The 27,143-nt window shown below is 39.0% G+C and overlaps 1 protein-coding gene across 2 annotated transcripts in view; it reads left to right on the top strand.

The window, feature by feature from the left end:
- The window catches only part of tmem117 (transmembrane protein 117), a 56,055-nt gene that overhangs the window by 7,082 nt on the left and 21,830 nt on the right, over positions 1 to 27,143 (top strand). For both annotated transcript variants that reach the window (XM_084094833.1, XM_084094834.1), the window contains one exon: positions 13,567 to 13,699. In XM_084094833.1, the coding sequence (XP_083950959.1) occupies positions 13,567 to 13,699 (133 nt within the window). The remainder of the gene's footprint in view (positions 1 to 13,566; positions 13,700 to 27,143) is intronic.

Genomic DNA, 27,143 nt, shown 5'->3' with positions numbered 1-27,143 from the left:
AATGTCTTTCATTCATCATTGATGGTTTTGTGTGTTTTATTCCAGTGGAATGTCTATCGATCGACTCGTTTTAAGGATGTGTGCGAGTGTTTTCACCGGTGAAAAGCAAATATGTGAAGCATCGTGCAGGAAAATGAGCTGATGAATAAAGGAACGTGTGTCTTCAAGGACTTCACAAGTGAGCTTTCAGAGGGATATTCTCTGGCGCATTACAGTTTATACACTACCAGTTACAAGACTGGAATAATGAAGATGCTTCTGAAAGAGTCTCTTCTGCCCATCAAAACTGCATTTATTTGATCAAAAATACAGTAATTCTGAAATATTATTGTAATGTAAATCATCTGTTTTCTATGTGAATATCTAGTAAAGTGTAATTTATTCCTGTGATCAAAGCTGAATGTTCAGCATCATTACTCCAGTCTTCAGTGTCACATGATCCTTCAGAAATCATTCTAATATGATGATCAAGAAACATTTATGATTATTATCAATGTTGAAAACAGCTTCATATTTTTGTGGAAACTGTGGTATATTAAATTTTTCAGGATTCTTTGATGAATAGAAGTTCAAAAGTACAGCATTTATTTGAAATAGAATCATTTGTCACATTATAAATGTCTTTACTGTCACTTTTGCTCAGTTTAATTAACCCTTGATGAAGAAAAGTATTAACTGCTGTTTTTTGTTTAATCTTACTTACCCTAAACTTTTGTATCACAGTTTGAATATGAAGCGAAATGTTTCTTGAGCGTCAAATCCTCATATTAGAGTGATTTCTGAAGGATCATGTGACACTGAAGACTGGAGTAATGATGCTGAACATTCAGCTTTGATCACAGGAATAAATTACACTTTACTATATATTCACATAGAAAACAGATGATTTACATTATAATAATATTAAAATTTTTACTGTATTTTTTGATATATAAAATAAAAGCACCTTGGGGAGCAGAGAAGACTCTTTCAACATTAAACAACATTAATTGTTGACCCATGCATGACAGAAGTGAGAGAGTCAGAAGCTCCTGGGTGTGTTTCCAGTAGACAATGAAACGCACATCAGGCCTGATTAATCGATCTGACCGTCGTTTCCATGGAAACCGCCTCCGGAGACCCGGCAGACCCGGATCGCTGAACCTGCGCGTAAATGGCCTGTGATGAATGAGTTTCTCCCGGTGCGGTTCTGGAGGTGGTTAGTTAAGAGAAGCTTCATTCACCCAGCGGGGCCCCGGGCCCCTGGAGGGCCTCCTCACACTGTTTTTAGCACACATTATAATGAATGTTGCGCAGATGCGGAGAATCATCTTTGTGCTGGTGGTATTTATATCCGGATAGCTCTATAAGAGTGTGTTTTAACCTTAAAACTGGCTTTCTGGAGCACAAACTCGCCGCCTCTGGCCTGATAATCTAATGGAGGAAATGAGAGAGAGAGAGAGAGAGAGAGAGAGAGATTTTTATTTAGCATTATATATTTATTTCAGTTTTAGTCATTTTGGTAATTCAACTTGTTCTAATTTTCATTTTAGTTTTTCATTTAATATTTAAGTTGTATTTTCTGTCTGTCCATCCATCCAACATGTCTGTCTGTCTGTCTATCCAGTGTTATTTTTTTGTTTTATTATTTATATAGGCTACTATTATAATGTTTATTAATATTTTGAAATGATAATTATTTTAGTTTAAGTTTTAGTAGTGACGTGCTTTTGTAACTTAGTACTTGTAGTTTTAGTCACTCATCATCCTAATCTTAACCGTATCCATAAACTACACCTGTAATCAGAGGAAACAAGGGTTCAGTCCAGCCGTCCCTGATGGATGGATGGATGGATGGTTGGATGGATGGTTGGATGGATGGTTGGATGGATGGATGGATGGTTGGATGGTTGGATGGATGGATGGTTGGATGGATGGTTGGATGGATGGATGGATGGATGGATGGATGGATGGATGGATGGATGGATGGATGGATGGATGGATAAAACACTCATTAAAACAGTGACTTCTTAAACTACAGTGTCAGCACGTCTACAATTTACCAAACTCAGATTAAAATGAACACTGAACATGTCTAAATTAATAAACATCACTACTGAACCTCGCATATGATTTATATATGAGCCCTTAGAATTATGAAATATGAGCCAGTAAGTTTATAAACTTATGAACTAGCTATAAAATGCAATTAGATATAATAAGATTAAATATCACATTTGTAAATAAAAGAGCAAATATCTAGCTATAATAGTGTCACGAGTAACTAGTTTTTCTGGTAACAAGTGACTTACAAAGAGTTGGTTCATTTAAATGATTCAGTTGCATGCTATTTGATTCATCATGAACTATTTTAAGTCGTCTTGGGAGTGAAATGGTTAATTGCTGTGGTACTCCACTGTTTTTAGGATGTTTATTAATTAGTTGCTTTTGTTCAGGTTTAATATTGTCAACCTAATTGTTTTTTGTATTAAATCGTTTGATAGGTATTGAAGTGATCTTGTCTGCTTGAATCGCTTCAGGATCATTGTGTCACAAACGCAGTGTGTGTCGGTTTCCAGCAGAGGGCGACGTCTGTCAGGACATTAGAGCTCAAGTTTTATTTTATTTTTATTTTTTATTGAATGCCAGTAATCCAACATATAGTGTAAAACTATTAAACAAATATAGACTACAACAAAATAGGAAAAGAAAATATACAGTGTAATTTATAAAATAATAATACAAGTAAAAAGAAAGAAAATAATATAAACAGAGACAGCAGAGCTCAAGTGCTGCTGGGAAGATCCTGCTTATGAGTCATTATGAGATGATTCTAGTGAATCATTTGTTCTAGAATCAAATGACTTATTGGACAATTTCTTAAGCACTAGGGCAGGGAAATTTTAAGTTAACATTTCAATAATTTAACAACATTCACATGTTTGTGATTCTCTGATATTGGTTAATCGTCACATGACATGCATGTAAACTGATCTAATCTTTTTTTTTTTAGTAAGAGTTTTATTTGGACACAGACACAGAATAAAAAAGGTAATTTGACTTTTTTTTTCTCAGAATTGCATGTTTTATCTTGCAATTTGGACTTTATAACACACAATTCTGAGAAATAAATTCAGAATTGCGAGATGAAAACTCGTTCTACTCTGTGGCGGAAACAAGCTTCCATAGGAACCTTTCTCATAAACCATCTAAAGCAGTCAAGGTTTTTATCAACCTAAATTGAAACTGAATGCAAACGAACCGACACGTAAATATGAACTTATTTACGATCAGCCCTGCTTAACTTTTACCTCGATTTTCTTCTCAACTCTGAGAGTCTGGACTTAAAACTATAATAATTCTGACATTGATCTCATAAATCCCATCATTCTGACATCATGTGAGAGAAATGGCCTGATTGTGAATAATATAACACTTGTGTTACTGCAGTTTTCCTTTAAATTAAAGACATTATTCAGTAGATACCAATAACATTTCAAACCGTCGTATACTAAATGATCACGTCTTCAGTGAGTTGCATGTTTCATTAAGCAAGTGGCGTCTAGTAATTGTATGCAAGTAAATATGGCTATTTTGAATTTTCATACAGTTTTGTGATTACATGTCAGTGTGATATAATACTGCACTTTTTGTAAATGTAGAAGGTCATCCGGTTGTTCCATACTTTGTGTAAATACTGTGTACATTAAACATACTGCAGGAGTATTATGAGTAGTGTGAGTATCATGTGTATTATGAGTAGTGTGAGTATTGTGTATTATGAGTAGTGTGAGTATCATGAGTAGTGTGAGTATCATGTGTATTATGAGTAGTGTGAGTATCATGAGTAGTGTGAGTATCATGAGTAGTGAGTACCATGCGTATTTTGAGTAGTGTGAGTATCATGTGTATTATGAGTAGTGTGAGTATCATGAGTAGTGTGAGTATCATGTGTATTATGAGTAGTGTGAGTATCATGTGTATTATGAGTAGTGAGTATCATGAGTAGTGTGAGTACCATGCGTATTTTGAGTAGTGTGAGTACCATGAGTAGTGTGAGTATCATGTGTATTATGAGTAGTGTGAGTATCATGAGTAGTGTGAGTATCATGTGTATTATGAGTAGTGTGAGTATCGTGTATTATGAGTAGTGTGAGTATCATGAGTATCATGAGTAGTGTGAGTATCATGTGTATTATGAGTAGTGTGAGTATCATGTGTATTATGAGTAGTGTGAGTATCATGAGTAGTGTGAGTACCATGCGTATTTTGAGTAGTGTGAGTACCATGAGTAGTGTGAGTATCATGTGTATTATGAGTAGTGTGAGTATCATGTGTATTATGAGTAGTGTGAGTATCATGAGTAGTGTGAGTATCATGTGTAGTGTGAGTATCATGTGTATTATAAGTAGTGTGAGTATCATGTGTATTATGAGTAGTGTGAGTATTATGAGTAGTGTGAGTATCATGAGTAGTGTGAGTATCATGTGTATTATGAGTAGTGAGTATCATGAGTAGTGTGAGTATCATGTGTATTATGAGTAGTGTGAGTATCATGTGTATTATGAGTAGTGTGAGTATCATGTGTATTATGAGTAGTGTGAGTAGTGTGAGTATCATGTGTATTATGAGTAGTGTGAGTATCATGAGTAGTGTGAGTATCATGAGTAGTGTGAGTATCATGAGTAGTGTGAGTAGTGTGAGTATCATGAGTAGTGTGAGTATCATGAGTAGTGTGAGTATCATGAGTAGTGTGAGTATCATGAGTAGTGTGAGTATCATGTGTATTATGAGTAGTGTGAGTATCATGAGTAGTGTGAGTACCATGCGTATTTTGAGTAGTGTGAGTATCATGAGTAGTGTCAGTATTGTGAGTAATATGAGTAGTGTGATTATTGTGAGTATTATGTGTATTGTAAGTATTATGTGTATTATGAGTATTGCGAGTATTGTGAGTAGTGCGAGTATTATGTATATTATGAGTAGTGTGAGGTTGAGAACATTCAGTCCTGCTGTAATGATGAATGTCGTTTCAGAATGATTGTTAGTTTGTGTGTCTGAGAAACAGACTGTGAGATCATGATCATAATCATAATCATCTGTTATTGTGCTGTGAGAAGCTGGAGATGAATACATGCTGATGGACAGAGAGACACACTCACACTCTCTCACGCACACACACACTCACTCACTCACTCACACACACACACTCACACACTCTCTCACTCACTCACTCACAGTCTCAGATCAATAAAGACCTGATTTCATCCCTGTTAATTAATCAATTGACCCGCCCCTGATTCAATAAACCACTGCACACTGAAGACTGTAGTACATTACACACTACACACTACACATTACACACTACACACTACACATTACAATATATACACTACAGAAAACACACTACACACTGCACACAGCACTTCAGAATATGAGCTCATAAATAATTATCATAAAACGCTCCTCCAAAGGACACATTTTCCTTCTGTCGAGGAATAAAATAAGAAGGGTGTTGTTAATCATCCGGTGTGTTTTCCTCAGGTTACAAGATCTTGTCAGCACTTTACGGTGGTTTTATCACTCAACATCACGGTTTCCATGGAGACGGGCGGTTGGTTAATGGGCAGAAGAGGTTAAGCAGACGGGTGGAGTTGAGAACGTGTGTGTGTTTGATGCTGATGTTTCCTCGTGGGGGTTCGGCGTCTCTGATTGGTTGATCACGACGCAGATGTTGCAGATTCTGCCTGAACTCGGTTAATATCTGTGATGATGCGACCCGTCATGCTGAGATTCTGATTGGCAGGAACATCTAGACATGAAACGGCCACATCATCATCATCATCACAGGGTCATTTCAGGTTGATTGCTCGTGAGTGTGTGTGAGATTGTGTGTGTGTGTGTGTGTGTGTGTGTGAGAGATTGAGTGTGTGAGATAGTGAGTGAGTGTGAGATTGAGTGAGTGTGTCTGTGAGTGTGTGTGTGTGTGTGTGTGTGTGTGTGAGAGAGAGAGAGAGAGAGATTGAGTGTGTGAGATAGTGAGTGAGTGTGAGATTGAGTGAGTGTGTCTGTGAGTGTGTGATTGTGTGTGTGTGTGTGTGTGTGTGTGTGAGAGAGAGAGAGAGAGATTGAGTGTGTGAGATAGCGAGTGAGTGTGAGATTGAGTGAGTGTGTCTGTGAGTGTGTGATTGTGTGTGTGTGTGTGTGTGTGAGAGAGAGAGAGAGAGAGAGAGATTGAGTGTGTGAGATAGCGAGTGAGTGTGAGATTGAGTGAGTGTGTCTGTGAGTGTGTGATTGTGTGTGAGAGAGAGAGAGAGAGTGTGTGCGTGTGAGTATGTTTGAGTGTTTGTGTGAGTGAGTGGGTGTGTGTGTGTGTGAGAGAGAGAGAGAGTGTGTGCGTGTGAGTATGTTTGAGTGTGTGTGTGTGTTGTTTTCCAGTTAAAATATTAAAAAAATCAAGACAAATATACATGAGAAGCATCAACATCGGTTTTACGGCAGTGAAGAAATAATACAAAATCACAATTGACCCTTCGCTAAGCCACGCCCGAAAACCGCCACAGGCCAATCGTGGCTTAGCAACCGTAACTAGGCGCGGGAGGTCTGGCAAGCTTTCGAGCGAGGGAAACATGCCGAAGCGTCGTGCGTATGGATTGTGCAAATCTGATACCCGGTATCCTAAAAGTTTGGACGGGGTGGTGGATTTTGTTCCCTTCCCGAAACCTAAAACCCAAAGGGAGAAATGCCGGGCGTCATCTTCATTTATAGCGTTTTTAACAATGTAGATTGTTCCAAAGCAGCTTTACATTGATAATAGGAAATTAAAAGTAAAGTGTTTTGGCTTTATAGCAGCTCTAGAATAAAGTTATTGTCCAGCTCGTGGATCAAGCAGTGTGATTAAAGGCAAGACGGAGGCTCACTGACATAACTTAACGTTACTTAAAAATATATTTCAACATTTTGTTAATCGACGGCCAAACCGTTACCCCAATCCGATCGCGACTCTCCCGTTAGTTCTAGTAAAAGTAAAAGGTAGTTAGTAAAAGGAGGGAACATCACGGGGCTTGCCGGAGATCTCCAAGGAAAAGGTTGGTATGCAAACTTAATCAGTTCATAACAGTAAGTTAGTCCGACGTGTGAGCAGTAACGTTAGCCTGGCGCGCTAAAAATATAAGCGGGAGAATGGTATCATTGCAAAGTGGTCAGGCTAATGTCTTGTGTTTATTCCACAATACATATGGATAAGCTGTTTGTTTTATAAATATTAGAATATTTTCAAATTTCACTTACCCTGCTGGGCATTCACAAAGCTGTTCCTCAAATTTGTGTGTTTCCCATTTGAATGGTCAGCATATGAGGCGGCTGCTGCTTGCGCTGGGACCTAACGTTATGCTTTAACTTCAATTTTGATGAAATTATTCTCTAATCGTTTGCATATTATGTCGTGGATATAGCCCTCGAATGCATACTGCAGTATTGCACTCTCATATTTTCACCTGTTTGCCAAAAATGACTAATTATCTCCTTAGGAATGTCTGAAACCCGTGCATACATACTGTAATAGATGTGCCAGGCGCAAAAGCTTGACAGGCGTAGCAACAGTAACTAAGGAGGGCGGGGCTTAGCGAAGGGTCAAATTAGTGCAAATAAAAGCATCAGTTGTTCTTATCTGTCAAACGCAGTATACATGTTTATAGAAACAAACATTGTTTTTCAGGCTGAATTATGGAAGAACTTCAATACGCTGCCTTGCAAGACATTATAGTTTTACAGCAGACTGATTTATTAACAAATCATCGAGAGAGAGAAAATGACGGAGAGGAAACGAGACTCGAGATTCTCTGAAGATTCGTGTTTAGCTTTATAGAGGCGTTTAACACAAGCCTCACACACAATTTCAGACGCTTTCCAAATGCACACACTCACACATATACTTTCTCTTACACACAGACACACACGCACAGATACATTCACGACCACAACGCATGATGTAGTCAGCCGGATCCGGGCCGTATCCAGATCAGATGGAGGACCTGTGCCTAGACACGACCACAACACATCCCTGAAGTGTCAGCAGAGACTGTGTCTACTAGACTCTCCGCTGTGAAGGCCTCATCCACACGACAGCCATCGGCACTGATCCTCAACAAACTCGTCTCCATACCGGCGTGATGATCCGATCTTCAACCAGATGAACTAGATAATATTCTGAATGTTCTGATCTAATCTGACCTCTGACCTGTAATGCTCCTGAATCATAATCATACACTGTTCGTTCGCTGGCCAGAGGAGAACTGAGCGACTGAGTCTGGTTTCTCACGAGGGTTTTTCTCCATTCACTGATGGAGTTTTGGTTCCTGCCACTGTCGCCATTTTTGTTGCCATTGGCTTTTGGCTTGCTTATTTGGGGACATTAAATTTAACATTAAATTTAACATTAAATTTAACATTTAATGTAATATTCAACAATATTATTGATCTCCTGCATTGACACCATTATATGAGAACTGAACTGAACTGGATGATGACATCACGTTTTTTCTCCAGAGCGGCTATACATATATATATAAAATTGAACTAAATTAATAACTTTTTTACAACAAAATTAAACATCGCTGAACTTACTTAAGCTGGACTGTGATGCAATTTTCTTCTGGAAACAAACTTTGTTGCATTTTATTATCTCAGTAAAGCTGATTTGAAACAGTCTGTATTGTAAAAAGAGCTATATAAATAAATGTGACTTGACTTGACTTGACGCACACACACACACACACACACACACACACAAACTCTACCCCTAAACCTACCCATCACACACAACTTTCTGCATTTTTACATTTTCAAAAAAACTTTAATTACTTTATTTTTATGATTTACAAATGAGGACGTCCCCAAAATATAGTTAAAGGGACACTCCACCCATTTGCATTAAGCTTTGCATTGTTAGAAACCCAGTCATACTATTGAATGGTCGTGCAACACACTCTCATTTTCCCCTGAGACGGGAGAAATCCGTTATTTACCTCTTACACTTCCTCCTACAATGACGCAAAAATCGTCATTTTGCGTCATTGTCGGAGGAAGTGTCAGAGGGGGGGATTTCTGTTGAGACTACAGACACGTTCCTCATCTTTCCCAGGGGGCGGGACCTGCTCACGCTACAGACCTATTACAGATCAGTGGGTGGGACTTTACTCTCTGAAACTGAAAGCAATATCCTCCATCTTGTTTGAAGCTAAGCTAACAGGCGCTGTGGAGACAGATGTGAAGTTACGACAATAGCGGAGGAGAGTGCTCAATATGATATAGAAGAAGAGGATTTCGGAAGTCTGATGCTTGAATCAGGTGTTTGTGGCTACCTTTACAAGCCGCATTATAGCGAAGAGCAGCCGAGGCAGAAGACCTGCCTGCCGCGGACGAGGAGCCCGGACTGGCTCGAGTTAGGGCGGACTGGTGGCGCCGGTGATCTCACTATGCAACTACGAACCGCTACGAACACAGAGATAGAGTCCGTCTGCGGCAAAGAATTTCAACGATGACAATTTCTCCTGGACGAAATCTCTGAATCAGACGAGGACACGGACGTTTGTGTTGAGAACTATCCTAGTTTCGCACCGCATATGTTCTGACTGAACATCCCGGTACCATACAATAATTCACCTTTTCGAAAGAAATGCAAACGAGGAGTAATGCACTAATGAGTTCGCCAACTAACTAGACATTTTGTGTGAAATGAATTTCAAGCTCTGGTGGTAGCTAGCCTTGTAGACGGAAGAGTGATTTCTCTTATATGCAGATATGCGCTGTTCTGGATTAGTGGGAGTGGCTTGCGGAGCTGTGCAATGTGGTGCATTGTGGGAGTTGTTGTCTTTCATACAAATGCGTCCTGAAGTTATTTTTTGTCTTTCCTCGGTCACGAAGGCACCAAATTCAAAATTTATTTTACATTTCGACTACATATATGACCCACTTTCAATAAAAAAAAACAATGTTCCTATGGGTGGAATGCCCCTTTAAGTACACACACACTCACTCTCACTATCTCACACACACACTCAATCATACTCACACACACACTCTCTCTCTCACACACTCACTCACTCGCGCACACTCACAATCACACACACAAACACACGCTCACTCTCACACTCACTCACTATCTCACACAAACACACACAGAGAGAGAGAGAGAGAGAGAATTCAATGCAATTTTCAATTGAGAGAGAGCGCAGAACAATTTTTTCTATCGACTCCAAATGAGATTTTTCTGTCTGGCCAAGACGTGATGCAACTTTAAGAAAGCTTAGCGGAATAAATAATTCACTCTGAGAAGAGTTTTCTTGATGTTCCCTGATAACTGTGAACGAACTGAATCTTTGCTGGATCTCTGAGTGACTGAAGCCTCTGAAACACAAGCGCCGTCTCTGTGAGTGAGACGTTACAGGAACACAGATGTGAAAATCACGAGTTCTGAATGTTTACGAGCTGCTGAATCATAATGTCCTTCATCTCATCCGGTTTATTGTGTTATGAAACGTACCGTAACTTTCACAGCTCAAAACTTCCACTAGAAAAACAAAAAGGAATTTATTGATTTTTGTTAAAGTTTCAATGCTTTCACAAAGAAGAGTCAGTTCAGTTCAGTGAAATGTGAAACGTTAATTGCAAATATACTTATTTTATTACTGAACATTTATTATTTGTGTGTTTGTATGTGTATTAGAGCATTGAGTCATTAGTGTTGTAACATGCTTAGGGATAATCTTATTCTAACTTTCCATCATCCATCCATCACTGTATCCATCTTTCCATCCATCCATCCCTGTATCCATTTATCCATCCCTGTATCATCCATCCATCCATCCATCCCTGTATCCATCCATCCATCCATCCCTGTATCCATCCATCCATCATCCATCCATCCCTGTATACATCCATCATCCATCCATCCCTGTATCCATCCATCATCCATCCATCCATCCATCCATCCCTGTATCCATCCATCCATCATCCATCCATCCCTGTATCCATCCATCATCCATCCATCCATCATCCATCCATCCCTGTATCCATCCATCATCCATCCATCCCTGTATCCATCCATCCATCATCCATCCATCCCTGTATACATCCATCATCCATCCATCCCTGTATCCATCCATCATCCATCCATCCATCCCTGTATCCATCCATCCATCATCCATCCATCCCTGTATCCATCCATCATCCATCCATCCATCCATCCCTGTATCCATCCATCCATCATCCATCCATCCCTGTATCCATCCATCATCCATCCATCCCTGTATCCATCCATCATCCATCCATCCATCCATCCATCCATCCCTGTATCCATCCATCATCCATCCATCCCTGTATCCATCCATCCATCATCCATCCATCCCTGTATCCATCCATCATCCATCCATCCATCCATCCATCCATCCATCCATCCCTGTATCCATCCATCCATCCCTGTATCCATCCATCATCCATCCATCCATCCCTGTATCCATCCATCATCCATCCATCCGTCACTGTATCCATCCATCATCCATCCATCACTGTATCATCCATCCATCCATCCGTCACTGTATCCATCCATCATCCATCCATCACTGTATCATCCATCCATCACTGTATCTATCCATCCATCCATCACTGTATCCATCCATCATCCATCCATCCACCCATCCCTGTATCCATCCATCCGTCACTGTATCCATCCATCATCCATCCATCACTGTATCATCCATCCATCCATCCGTCACTGTATCCATCCATCATCCATCCATCACTGTATCATCCATCCATCACTGTATCCATCCATCCATCCATCACTGTATCCATCCATCATCCATCCATCCATCACTGTATCCATCCATCATCCATCCATCCATCACTGTATCCATCACTGTATCCATCCATCATCCATCCATCCATCACTGTATCCATCCATCATCCATCCATCCATCACTGTATCCATCCATCCATCACTGTATCATCCATCCATCCCTGTATCCATCCATCCATCCATCCATCACTGTATCCATCCATCCATCCATCACTGTATCCATCCATCCATCCATCACTGTATCCATCCATCCATCCATCCATCCATCACTGTATCATCCATCCATCACTGTATCCATCCATCCATCCATCCATCCATCACTGTATCCATCCATCCATCCATCCATCACTGTATCCATCCATCCATCCATCCATCACTGTATCCATCCATCCATCCATCCCTGTATCCATCATCCATCCATCCATCGCTGTATCCATCCATATGCCCCCTATGTAGACAGCAAGGCAGCTCATTAGGTTTGATAACTGAAGCAGTTAAGTGTAGTTTAAATGTTCGACGCGTGTGCAATGATCAGACTCTGTGCGTGTAAGCGCTACTGACAGCGTCTTTAACTTCAGTCTTCTTTAATCGCTTTAAACAGACACTCGTGGAAACCTTACACTGAAATCACCTCCGCCACAGTTCAGAGTCTCGCTGAAGGGCACGATTAAACATTCAGAGCGGATCCACGGACATCCGAATCAATCTCACGCTTTCAGAGAGAGCCAGAGCGCGCCAGAGACAAAGAAAGATGTTCCGGACTGTCATTTGATCCTTCAGGTGAAAGAAAATAATGGAAATTTCCTCGCAGGTCATGAATAGCGCGACTGTAATGATGTCGGCCTCTTCATGAAGCCAAACCTCGGGTTCTGAGAATCAATCGCTGTTGAAGAAATTACAGAAGCTTTATCTATCGGGTTTATTCGGTCTGTTGGGCAGAACTTGGCGCCCAACGCAGGGACAGACGGTTTAATCAGCAGAAATTACAGGTTGAAGAGATGATTAGTTGTATGGAGCTTTCCAGGTGTAATTATCGCGTCTGGATCAGTGAAGGTCGTGCCGTTATGAACAGAAACTGCCTGCGCTGCAAGCTTATCATTAACTAAAATGAAAACCATTAAACACATTTTTGTTCATTCAAATAAAGCTGAATTCTGCTTATGAGAAATATCTAACAATCTTGTATCACATGCACTTCATGTATAATATGTTTATGATTTTTTTCTTTATTTGTGACTTATTTACTGATTTGTGTATTTATATCTGTGTGTGTGTGTGTACATTAATATATATATATGTATATATACATGCATACATACATATCGTGAATCATCCAGAACAACTAATTGAATCAAACTGAGGCATTTGAATCTTTTTATTCATGATTCTTTTTGTGTGATTCAATTAAATAAACCTGTTAAATCAGGCTACATAATAACTGGAGTTTAAGACTGATTTGTTAGTGTTTGTGAAGGTTTTTTACAAATTACAAAAAAGAAAACACCAAATGTGAGTAAAAATTGGCTTTGGCAAGTATATAAATCTATTTGTATATATATATATATATATATTATTCATTGAAATAAAGCTGAATTCTGCTTATGAGAAACATTAACAATCTTGCATCACATGCTCTTCATGTGCGATGTGTTTATGTGTCAAGCATGGGAACTTGTGCATCCCTCACGGTGCTTTAAAATGTTAACTGTTGCTTCTCTGTTGTGTCTCAGGTCGTGTCCTGCGTCTGAAGATGTTTCGTGAGGATCACGGCTCTTGGATGACCATGTTTTTCAGCACGATTCTCTCGCTCTTCATCTTCTCTCACATCTATAACCTCCTCCTGCTCATGAGCGGACAGATGGGGTAAGAGATATATCGTCTTTCAGACTTTTTAAAAGAGTTATTCCTTCATTTCCTCTTGGCAGTCGTCAGGAATTTAACAATTTCTGGCTCTTTAATTCCATTAATGATTATTTTATGCTTTTTAGGAAGCACCCAATAATTGGTCGTAACCATTTACTGATACACAAGTCATAATATACTGACACTACTGATGACTGGTGAATCACTAAATGAGTCGAGAACCGCTGATTGATTCGAACAAAAAACTGAGCGGTTCAAATCTCTGAGTGTGTTTGAGTCTAATTCATGATTCGTTTTGGGCGATTCCATTTAACAAACTGGCAGATTAGTTTGTTCGTAAATCAGGCTACATAATACCTGAGAGTCCAAGACTGATTTATGAGTGTTTTTTAAATATTTACTATAATATATAAATACAGAAGCACCAAAAAGCGAGTAAAAATTGGCTTTTACAAGTATATAAATCTATTTGTTTTGTAATTTATTTATTGTATTTTTCTTTTCTTTTTTTTCTTTATTTGTGACTTATTTTACTGATGTGTGTATGTATTTAAATGCATATCTGTGTGTGTGTGTGTGTGTGTGTGTGTGTGTATACTGTATATATGTCGGCATACATAAATAATACATAAATATCGTGAACCATCCAGAACCACTAATTGACTCAAACAGAAGGGTTCAAATCTTTCTATTCATGATTCTTTTTGAGCGATTCAATTTAATAAGCCTGTTCATGAAATGTATTTGTTTTTAAATCAGGCTACATAATAACTGGAGTGTATGTGTGTATATATATATATATATATATATATATATATATATATATATATATATATATATATATATATATATATATTTATATTTATATAAAACGAACTAGCTACATAATAACCATAGAGTTGAATGATTTGTAAGTGTTTTTGAAAAACTCATTAAAAAGAACCAGCTAAAAGAATCATTCCTGATTTAGACTACACTGATTGTTCTGTATTATTGTTGTTGCGTGCAGAAACACAACAGAAAGCACTTACTGAGTCGAAATTAAAACATCCTTTCCGTCGTTGCACTGCGAATCTGAATAAGTATGTTTCTCTATTCTCGGCCCTGTTCTTCATCCTCTCTGAGGAATTGAATTGACCAGCCGTGCATGAGTCCATTAAGCTTTAAGCACTTTTAAGCACTGACCCGGGGAACCAGCGTCTTCAGTCTGCTTTACATTATCAGCAGGAACAGAAGATCAGCACGTGTGCGTACAGTCAACCGTGGGCCGTTTGAGAACACGCCACCACTTCAATTTCACACGACAAGATGGATGCTTCACTTACGGTTTGATTCGCCATCTAATGTTCATCTCTGCACACAGCCGATGCTTTCACATTACAGACGACTGTTCGGAGAACGACTGCACCATTTTTCTGTGGGATTGAATGTTGAGTGATCGTTCCACCATACATCTTCTCAAGGTTAAACGCGTGGCAATCCTGCCGATTGTTTCTGGGCATAAAAGCAGCATCAGAATGAACACACACTAGTTTGACTGATCAGACTCCAGTTTGACAGCATCTGATACAGTCATGAGGGCCAGAAACCTTCGCTGTTTTATTCAGTCGTCGAAAACTTTGATGAACAAAGATATGAAGATAGCAGATGGGCATTTTTCTCAGACCTTTCAGTCGCTGGTTTAACAATGGCTGAGGTTACAGTGACTTTAAAAAGTCTCAGAGCAACTATTAGCAATATCTTCTAACCAGATCATAAAAGATTTCATCCGCAGCTGCATAATCTGTGTGTTTATGAGCAGAACGCTAAATCTGTCAGCTTTCACAGAACAGACTCAAAATATCTGAGCGAGAAACCTAGAGCTGTCTTCAGCTCAGTTCTCAGACAGAACCGTTACTAGAATACAACTTGTGTGTGTGTGATGATTGCAATATGTGTGTATATATATATACAGGAAGTCTAATAAATGAATAAATGTGTTTGTTTAATTGTTTTGCTGTTTTTTGTTAATTGTTTTGATGTGTTTGGTTTATGTTGATGGTTGATGTTGATGGTTTTGATGTGTTTGGTTGATGGTTTTGATGTGTTTAATTGTTTTGATGTGTTTGGTTGATGTTGATGGTTTTGATGTGTTTGGTTGATGTTGATGGTTTTGATGTGTTTAATTGTTTTGATGTGTTTGGTGGTTTTGATGTGTTTGGTTGATGGTTTTGATGTGTTTAATTGCTTTGTGTTTGGTGGATGGTTTTGATGTGTTTGGTTGATGGTTTTGAAGTGTTTGGTTGATGGTTTTGAAGTGTTTGGTTGATGGTTTTGATGTGTTTAATTGTTTTGATGTGTTTGGTGGTTTTGATGTGTTTGGTTGATGGTTTTGATGTGTTTAATTGCTTTGTGTTTGGTGGATGGTTTTGATGTGTTTGGTTGATGGTTTTGAAGTGTTTGGTTGATGGTTTTGAAGTGTTTGGTTGATGGTTTTGATGTGTTTGGTTAATTGTTTTGAAGTGTTTGGTTGATGGTTTTGATGTGTTTAATTGCTTTGATGTGTTTGGTTGATGTGTTTGGTTGATGTGTTTGGTTGATGTGTTTGGTTGATGTGTTTGGTTGATGTGTTTGGTTGATTGTTTTGATGTGTTTGGATGATGGTTTTGATGTGTTTGGTTGATGTGTTTGGTTAATTGTTTTGATGTGTTTGGTTTATGTGTTTGGTTGATGGTTTTGATGTGTTTGGTTGATGTGTTTGGTTGATGGTTTTGATGTGTTTGGTTGATTGTTTTGATGTGTTTGGTTGATGGTTTTGAAGTGTTTGGTTGATGGTTTTGAAGTGTTTGGTTGATGGTTTTGATGTGTTTGGTTAATTGTTTTGATGTGTTTAATTGCTTTGATGTGTTTGGTTGATGGTTTTGATGTGTTTAATTGCTTTGATGTGTTTGGTTGATGTGTTTGGTTGATGTGTTTGGTTGATGTGTTTGGTTGATTGTTTTGATGTGTTTGGATGATGGTTTTGATGTGTTTGGTTGATGTGTTTGGTTAATTGTTTTGATGTGTTTGGTTGATGTGTTTGGTTGATGGTTTTGATGTGTTTGGTTGATGTGTTTGGTTGATGGTTTTGATGTGTTTGGTTGATTGTTTTGATGTGTTTAGATGATGGTTTTGAAGTGTTTGGTTGATGGTTTTGATGTGTTTGGATGATGGTTTTGATGTGTTTGGTTGATGGTTTTGATGTGTTTGGTTGATTGTTTTGATGTGTTTAGATGATGGTTTTGAAGTGTTTGGTTGAAGTGTTTGGTTGATGGTTTTGATGTGTTTGGTTGATGTGTTTGGTTGATGGTTTTGATGTGTTTGGTTGATTGTTTTGATGTGTTTAGATGATGGTTTTGAAGTGTTTGGTTGATGGTTTTGATGTGTTTGGATGATGGTTTTGATGTGTTTGGTTGATGGTTTTGATGTGTTTGGTTGATTGTTTTGATGTGTTTAGATGATGGTTTTGAAGTGTTTGGTTGAAGTGTTTGGTTGATGGTTTTGATGTGTTTGGATGATGGTTTTGATGTGTTTGGTTGATGTGTCTGGTTAATTGTTTTGGTTGATGGTTTTGATGTGTTTGGTTGATGGTTTTGATGTGTTTGGTTGATGGTTTTGATGTGTTTGGTTAATTGTTTTGAAGTGTTTGGTTGATGGTTTTGATGTGTTTAATTGCTTTGATTTGTTTGGTTGATGGTTTTGATGTGTTTAATTGCTTTGATGTGTTTGGTTGATGTTGATGGTTTTGATGTGTTTGGTTGATGTTGATGGTTTTGATGTGTTTGGTTGATGGTTTTGATGTGTTTAATTGTTTTGATGTGTTTGGTGGTTTTGATGTGTTTGGTTGATGGTTTTGATGTGTTTGGTTGATGGTTTTGAAGTGTTTGGTTGATGGTTTTGAAGTGTTTGGTTGATGGTTTTGATGTGTTTGGTTAATTGTTTTGAAGTGTTTGGTTGATGGTTTTGATGTGTTTAATTGCTTTGATGTGTTTGGTTGATGGTTTTGATGTGTTTAATTGCTTTGATGTGTTTGGTTGATGTGTTTGGTTGATGTGTTTGGTTGATGTGTTTGGTTGATTGTTTTGATGTGTTTGGATGATGGTTTTGATGTGTTTGGTTGATGTGTTTGGTTAATTGTTTTGATGTGTTTGGTTGATGTGTTTGGTTGATGGTTTTGATGTGTTTGGTTGATGGTTTTGATGTGTTTGGTTGATTGTTTTGATGTGTTTGGTTGATGGTTTTGAAGTGTTTGGTTGATGTGTTTGGTTGATGGTTTTGATGTGTTTGGATGATGGTTTTGATGTGTTTGGTTGATGTGTCTGGTTAATTGTTTTGGTTGATGGTTTTGATGTGTTTGGTTGATGGTTTTGATGTGTTTGGTTGATGGTTTTGATGTGTTTGGTTGATGGTTTTGATGTGTTTGTCTCAGTATTTGAGTGTGTTGATCTCAGAACAGGTGTGATGCGGCCTCTCACAGATAGGTGGCGCTGTTGTACAGTCAGATGAGCAGCTCTCTCTCCTCAGGACCCGTCTGTCTCTCTCTCTGTCTCTCGCTCATCTCTCTGACTGCAGGTGTCTGATGTTTTTGGCTCTGTCATGAGTAATGATTGTTTACAGCTGTGAGGAGAGGCGACCTGTGCGAGTCCCAGCGCTCGCGGCTCAAACCCTCTCATTCACACACGGGTCTGATGCTCGTGTCATTATATTCTCACTGTGACTCTGATTCACTCTCAGAATAAACGTCAGATTAACCTCAGAGTATCTGAAGTGTGTTTACAACGGGAACCTCAGTTTCTTCTACGGTTACTACAGATATTGTGATCATCGCTTAGTGACATTTTGATTGTTTTAATGACAGTGTTCAGTACTAAGTTACTACTCTCTTACTCTAGAGCGGGTTACCGTGTTAATTCATCTGTTGTTAGACACACACATACAGCAGAATATGTTTGTCTTGTGTTTATGTTTGTATGAGGAAATTATGTCATATTTCATCCCAAATCAAAAGGAAAATCGAAATCAAATCAGAATGTGTCTGTCTCTCTCAGCATCTGTTGCCTCTCATGCTTCTCATTGATATTCTTTTATTCTCTGTGACCCCACACACACACACACACAATAACACCCGCTCAAACCCCCACATAACACTCTTAACAACCAGTTCTGCTTCCTCCCCTTTCTCACACACACACACACACACACACACACACACACACACACACACACACACACACATTCTTGTACATCTATCTTTGTGAGGACATTCATTGAGACAATGCAATCTCTAGCCGCTTACCCTAACCTTACCCATCACAACTAAGTGCCTAACCCGAACCCTGACCCTAAACTGACCCTTGACCTCATTATAACCTTATCCCTAAAACCAAGTCTTGACCCTCAAACAGGCCCTTAAAGGCTCTCAGAAACTGAGGACCGGCCAAAATGTCTCACTTTACTCTCTTTGTCCTCACTCCAATGGTCTAAAACTCAAACTGGTCCTCACAAAGATAGTTGTACAAGTACACACACACACACAGATACACACACACTCACACACACTGGCGGCCGCTCAATATGGTTGTGATTGAAATGAACATAACACATTCTCTCTCTTCATGTCATAAAAAGGCTGTTGAGAGTCCGGAAGTCCAAACGATTTCATAGCAAATTCTCAAAAATCATAATGTCCTTTATGACATAATTTCCACCTTTATTGCATCATTACTGCAGCTGCTCTCAGCATCGAGAGCCCAACACACAGATGATGATGATGATGATGATGATGATGATGATGACTACATCCTGTGTGATGTGGGCGTGGCCTTGAGAGGGGGGCGGAGTCAGCGTTCTGTAACTCATCACCATCGAGGCTCAGTTACAGGCATACATCATGTGCTAATTAAGCAGCGTTATTTAATTAAGAGTGCAGATCGCATTACTCACGGCCAATTAGAAGTCACAGCGCCAACCGTCTGAAAGACACAGAAACCAGTGCAATATCATCAGCCACATTGCTGAAAATCCCACAATGCATTGCAACAAGAATCCATCCCAATTCATCAATGCATTAACTTATCCACCTTATTCCTACGGCCCATGACACTGCGCAGATTATGGGTGTAACTTCCGTTAAGCTGTAAACAATCAGTGTAAGGCTCACTCTATGAACGCAATGTTTTTTTTTTTAAAGTGTCACTATAAAATGACATTATTCTACTCACCCTTCAACCATCAAACATTAAAAGACATTTAAAAGTGTAAAAAAGTCAACAAGGTCCTTTCAAACCCAGACCATGAATAACCCCAAAACGTGATGCTTTCCACAGCAATAACGGATGGGTTAAATATCACTGATATATATATATACATAGTAATATATCTGTATAATTTCAAAGTGAAATCCGTCATTCTGACAGATAATAAATTGTATTTACCTGTGAAAACAAACCTGGAAAGAGACGCGAGGATTTGAGGAGAAAAACGCGTGATTCTTCCTGCATTCCAGTGAATTATTAATGGAATATATCGTAAATTAAATCAGGAGAACAGACCACAAATGTGCAGCATATGTTGTCCTTTCCAAAGGGAAAAAAGAAAATAATCATGAAGAAAAGAAAGCGGCGACTGAAAAGAGCTCTTGCCATAGATATTCTTGTTATAACATGTCATGTTAAAATACCAAGTGTTATGTATAGGGCAACCTTATGATTTGAAATGAGTCTTTTTAATGGAAGTTCCCCAAACCGGAAGTGCCACCCATAATTCAACACGCAGTAAGATCGTCAGGAATAAGGTGGAGATAGTCTTCTAGTTATGAACCTATAGCAGCTAATGAATCAGAAGCCTTGCACAATCACAGAAAATCACTTGTAAATAATCTCAGTGGATTTTTTCAGTGTTTATTTGTGTCTGTATTTCCGTCTGGCACTTGTAGGCTGTAACTGGGCTGTAACGGGTCCAGTGTAATTGAAAATCCTGTTGGGTCTCTAGATAAATGTTGTGTTTGTGGCGAAGAGGTCCTGAAGGTGTGATGATGCTGACACCTCACCGCATAATCAATATCAGAGCGCTGAGAATATCTCATCTCCAGGCTGGTATTGCAAGGTCATTGGCTTATGGATCCAGAATGACCTTTGACCTTGAGGACTGGATGGAGCTAATCTGTTTTATTTTACCAGAAGAAGAACATTACATTTCATTTTAATCAATAGCTTGGGTTTCAGACGAAACCTATAAATCAGACGCGCACTCTGATAATTGTTACGATAAATCAAAACTGAGCGTCAAGGAGGTAGCGGCTATCCATATGCAATTATTAGACTATGTAAATCTGAGGAATATTAATATGTCAGAATGACTCATGACATATTATTATTTCATCTATGTGATTTTGCTCCAACATTTGCGTTTTATTTTGGGGGTGAACAAAACATAATCAATATGTAACATGGTTCTCAATTAATGAAATATTGATATGCCATGATACATGGTCAAAATACATGGTAATACTATGATACATGTTGGTATTTCAATGATACTGTATTTCAAATGTATCTCCAAAAAACATAGTAGTACTATAGTAAATTTTCAAAGAAACATGGTAATTCAATAGTACATGATTGGCCCAAAAAAATTATTATGTGGTACATGTCCAAAAACATGGTATTAACATGGGAAATGTCCACAAAAAAACTGGTATTACCATAGTAAATGTTCAAAAAACATGGTAATGCAATGGTACACGTCCAAAAACCATCTTAATAGTATGGTGAATGTCCAAAAACATGGTAATTCAATGGTACACGTCCAAAAACCATTGTAATGCTATGGTGAATGTCCGAAAATATGGTATTACCATGGGAAATGTTCACAAAGCATAGTAATTCAATGGCACATGCCTAAAAATATGGTAATAACATGAGGGATGTCCAAAACACATGCTAATTCAAATGGAACATGTCCAAAAAACATGGCATTTCAATGGTAAATGTTAAAAAAAAGCAATAATTCAACGGTCCAAAAAATGGGAATACTATGGTGCATGCCAAAAAAACGTGGTATTTCAATGGCACAACATTAGGACGAGTAAATGATGACAGAATGTGTTATGGTCAAACAAAATGCTTTAAACTAGGTCACTTTTTTAAGAATGGGAAGAGAATCAATTTGGGGGAAGAAAAACAGTTGGACAATGTAGGGCAGGGGGCGTGGCCTGTGTGGAAGGGGGCGTGGCCAACGGTCTCTCACAGGTCAGCCCAGCTGGAGACGAGCCGCTTCCACTGTTACCGTGACAACTGCAAAACTCCCGTGGGATTAACAGATGCACATATAGGCCGAATCGTACATCAGGAAGTGACATGTAGCCTGTGTGTGTGTGTGTGTGTGTGCCTACTTAACTATATTTTGGGGACGTCCTCATTTGTAAATCATAAAAATAAAGTAATTAAAGGTTTTTTGAAAATGCAGAAAGTTGTGTGTGATGGGTAGGTTTAGGGGTAGAGTTAGTGTGTGTGTGTGTGTGTGTGTGTGTGTGTGTGTGTGTGTGTGTGTGTGTGTGTGTGATGGGTAGGTTTAGGGGTCAGGTTAGTGTGTGTGTGTGTGTGATGGGTAGGTTTAGGGGTCAGGTTAGTGTGTGTGATGGGTGTGTGAGTGAGGGGTAGGTTAGTGTAAGGGGACAGAATATAGAGTATAAAAAACATTATGTCTAGAGGATGTCCTCATTTAGATAGCTAAGTAAACGTGTGTGTGTGTGTGTGTGTGTGTTTTACCAGCAGCCAGACTAACCGCTCAACATGATCATCACGTTAAGTGCTGTTTTACAAGCTGCTGGTACCATAAATCAACCCGTTTCTGCACTAGTAGCTGTCTAATCTAACACTCGCTGTTGCTTATAAAACTTTGGCAAATCTCGCCTTTAGTCCAGAATGAGGTTTTCCCTCGGGGAGATCCGCAGAAGTCTGCATAATTTACATCCGTGTCTGTGTGAGAGGGAACATTTACTTGCTAATTCCTCATTATAATCAGCTTCGTTTATTCTGTGTTTCTGGTTGCTGCAGTTCAGCTTTAAAACTGCAAACGGAAACTCGTTAAATGAGAGAAAATAATACAGCGCTGACATTCACACGTTTATTGATTTGCATTTGTTCTTGTCAATCTGACAAGCTGCAATAATCAGATGCACATTACGGAAACTTCACACACGGTTTGACTGTCGTAATGTGACGTAGTTTCATTTATGCATTTAGAAGATGCTTTTTATCCAAAGTGACTTACATTAGAGAAACAGAGTAAAACAGGATTTTCAATGATGATAAATTCTTATTCATGAGGAATTGATTGGATTGTGATTGGAAAATAGGAGGGATTAATAATGTCAGCTGAAAAGTATATAAATGTAGTCTATTCTGATTTTATTTAAGCATTCTAGAAGTTTTAAAATGTGCCGTGTTAAAGGAATAATTTTGGCAAAAAAATAAAAATTCTGTCATTACATTCAACGTCTGTCATCAATTGTAAAACACTAGTTTAAAGTTGCGACGAAATCGAAATAGCGACTGATCTTTTCCTCTGTATTATGACGTATATCCGAGTGAAACCATGTTGGGCGGGGCTTAGTTCTATCGGCTGTTGATTGGATGTTGAGATGTGGGCGTGGCTCTCAAAAACAGAGATGTGATCTTGCAGTTGATTCTAAAAAAGGGGCGGAGTTTAGATTATTTCAGACTAAATGATTGCAGAAGTTCTGCATACAGTCAAACCAAACATTATTCAGACACCAGATATCATTTTTGATATTTTTTTACTAGTGTATGCACTGTAGTTAATTTATGTAAGTGAGAAGAGCAAAATAAAGTAAACTGTGACATATTATACCCAATAATTCTTCATACAGTGACTACCAGTGACATTTATAAAAAATTTGGGTCCAAAAATGATTCAGACACTTTGACCTGATCATGTTTTGCTGAAGTGTGTTTTCTTTAATTGCTAATGCTCTTTTTACACACAGACTGAACAAAATGAAGCATTGCTTGGTCACTGGTTGAGCTAAACTGGTATTCTCTAATTGTGTAGTTAAATTTAACAGCTGACAGATATTCAACATAATTCATGTGTGAGACAGTCTAACAGAAGGACGGACAAAACCAGTCAAATATCAACTGAGTTCTGCTCATATTTTATCACCATTTTCGAAACTATAGCGAATAAACTGATGATAATGTGAGAAATGTTGAAGGGGCTTTCAGATTTGTGGCTTCCGAGACGGTGCCTGATTAAAATTCAGTCCTGCCTTGGGATCCGGTGAGAATGTCACAAACATCTCGGAGAGTTTCCACAGAATCAGACCGTCTGCCCTGAAAATAGACCAAAGGCAAACGCACATTTGAGCAGCGACTGGAGTTTGAATTCGTCAAATCATGACTTGGGCGTTTTGTTCTCCGTAAGACTCGACTCATTAGCATCATTCATATTAATTCTCACGGCTGGAACGTCTCTCCTCATCCCTGGAATACCGGCACGTCACACACACACATCAGTAATCCTGTCACAGGTCTCTCCGACTTCCAGGAACGAGGGTCTGTGCACCTGATGCTCTTCCCAGCGTGACTCGCCTCATCAGGGCTTGCTGTTTCCGTCAGGAACGTCTCATTCGAATCAACAACACGTGACCTCATTTTTTACCAGTGCGTCTCATATTTCATAAACTGGGCTGCTGTAGAACTATAATTACCAGAAGAGACTCTGGGGAATCGTTTGGATAAACCGCATGTGTATGAGCAAGCTGTTGAACATTATCTGGATCAAATGTTTGTGTGCGTGTCTATATATCAAAAACATGGTATTGTCTTGGAAAATTATTAAAAAACATGGTATTTCAATGGTGCATGTCCAAACATCATTGTAATACTATGTTGCATGTCCAAAAAAAAAAGTATTATCATGATAAATGTTTAAAGAATGTAGTATTTCAATCGTACATATCCAAAAATCATTGTAATATAAGTGCATATCCAAAAACATGGCATTTAAGTAGGAAATGTTCCTAAAAACATGACATTACTATAGTAAATGTTCAAAAACATTGTAATCCTGTTGCATGTCAAAAAACATGCTATTACAATGGTAAATGTTCAGAAAACATATCACCACTATGGAACATGTCAGAAACTTGGTAATACCTTAATCAATGTTCAAAAAACATGGACTTTTAATGGTGCATGTCCAAAAATGATTTGTTACGTGTCGAAAAACATGGTATTACCATAGGAAATGTTTAAATATCACCATGGAACATATCAAAAACGTGGTATTTCAATGGTACATGTCCAAAAAACATGGTATTTACATAGGAAATGTTCCTAAAAACATGACATTAATATAGTAAATGTTCAGAAACATTGTAATCCTATGGTGCATGTCCAAAAAAGACTTAATATCTGTGAATGTTGTCACTGTGTATCATTTTTGCTGCTGAGCTGATGTGACTGTCAGGTTACCCAGCAGTTCTGCATTAAAATTACAGCCATAATGAATAAATGAAGACATGAGACACTAATCAGAGAGAGTGAGTGAGTGAGTGTGTGCCTCAGCCACTGCCATATCGCACCATTCCCCTGCATGTAATACTGTAAAACCGCCCCAACCTAAACTAGTTGCTCTGTTACACACACTAACACACCCGTGAGCGTCGGTCAGTTCCCGTATGATCGATCAGCTCGATGCCCTTGGTGAACGACTCCCAGCGGACTCGAGGCCAGGCTGGCCGTGGGCCACAACCACAGGGGGTGTGAAACTGACTTAATGCGCTAATAAATCTTCGTTCTAATCACAGCGGCTTTATCGTGTGCGGGAGGAAGGTGATTTGGACAAGCGCTCGAACGCACAGAATACAGATTCAATCTCACGCATTATGAGACAGTAATGATAGCGGGTCCAGCGTTCGTTTGCTTTACAGATTAGTTGTAGATTAGTGAGCCATGAACGTGCTTAGGATGAGAGCTTGTTAAACGCTCGCTCTTGACTCGTTTACAGGGTGATCTATAACCAGGGTCGGAATTTGTAATTTAATATTTAAAATGCAATTTTTAATTAAATTGATGTTTCAATTCATAGGAAAAATCCTTACTTGAAAATAAAATAACCTTTAACTGCAATGAGAAATATATGTATATATTTCCGGGGTTATCAGAAGCGGAAGTCGTCACAGTTGTGTAAACTTCTATAGCGGTGAGGCCCTGTCCCAAATGGCGCACTTCATGTGGATTTTCGGTCTCGTGGACTTAAATTGCGCGTGCTCGCCGAGTCTACGAGTCCGTAGGCCGTCCCATTCAGCATTTTAACGCTCTGAAGTGTGCTCAGCAGCGCCCCCTTTGTACCCTTGAAGCAGTCTTCCGCAAAGCCCACATAGATGCAGGCTCCACCAGAGCCCGTCTACGGAGAACCCTATTAAGTCCTATTGTACCGAATGTTGGTTGTAGTTCCACCAGAGTTCCACTGGGGGTGATCGCCCATGAGTGCAGAATGAATGGGAGTCTATGGGGCTAGACGGCTAAATGTGTCTCTTTCACCCGATTGCCGTTGAGAAATCTCAGATCTGATTGTAGGTTTTGCAAGTTCAACATGGGTTATAGGTCGAAAGTTGAATGAACGAGTACTTATGTCCTTTCGATTTCTTACAGGTTGGGTTGTTGTTGCCCATAACACGCTAGCATTCTGCTAATGAACGCTGATTGGTCAGTGGAGGACTGATTACGACCAGAGATACCGCTTGATGGTCTTTTAAAACAACAAAACAAAAACTCTTCTAGCATGTGTGTTTGCCTGTGTCAGCTGTGTCGTGTGTTTGCCTGTGTCAGCTGTGTCGTGTGTTTGCCTGTGTCAGCTGTGTCGTGTGTTTGCCTGTGTCAGCTGTGTCGTGTGTTTGCCTGTGTCAGCTGTGTCGTGTGTTTGCCTGTGTCAGCTGTGTCGTGTGTTTGCCTGTGTCAGCTGTGTCGTGTGTTTGCCTGTGTCAGCTGTGTCGTGTGTTTGCCTGTGTCAGCTGTGTCGTGTGTTTGCCTGTGTCAGTTGTGTCGTGTGTTTGCCTGTGTCAGTTGTGTCGTGTGTTTGCCTGTGTCAGCTCAACTCAACTCAACTCAAATTTATTTATAAAGCACTTTCAACACCACAAGTGGAACCAAAGTGCTGTACAGAAGATATAAAAAGAGAAAATAAAAACAAAAACATAAAAACAATGCAAACAAATGACACACAACTTACAAAGCATTATCAAATGCTAAAGAAAACAAATAAGTTTTAAGCGCACTCTGAAAAACACCCAATGAAGGACACGTTTTTACAGTCAGAGGAAGGTCATTCCAGAGCCTAGGAGCTGCAACAGAGAATGCCCGATCACCTTTACATTTTAAACGGGATCGCGGAACCATGA

The sequence above is a fragment of the Abramis brama genome (assembly GCF_963993115.1).
Source record: "Abramis brama genome assembly, chromosome: 20".
In the NCBI taxonomy this organism is placed as follows: Eukaryota; Metazoa; Chordata; class Actinopteri; order Cypriniformes; family Leuciscidae; genus Abramis; species Abramis brama.
This window is presented reverse-complemented; position numbering and strand designations above follow the sequence as displayed.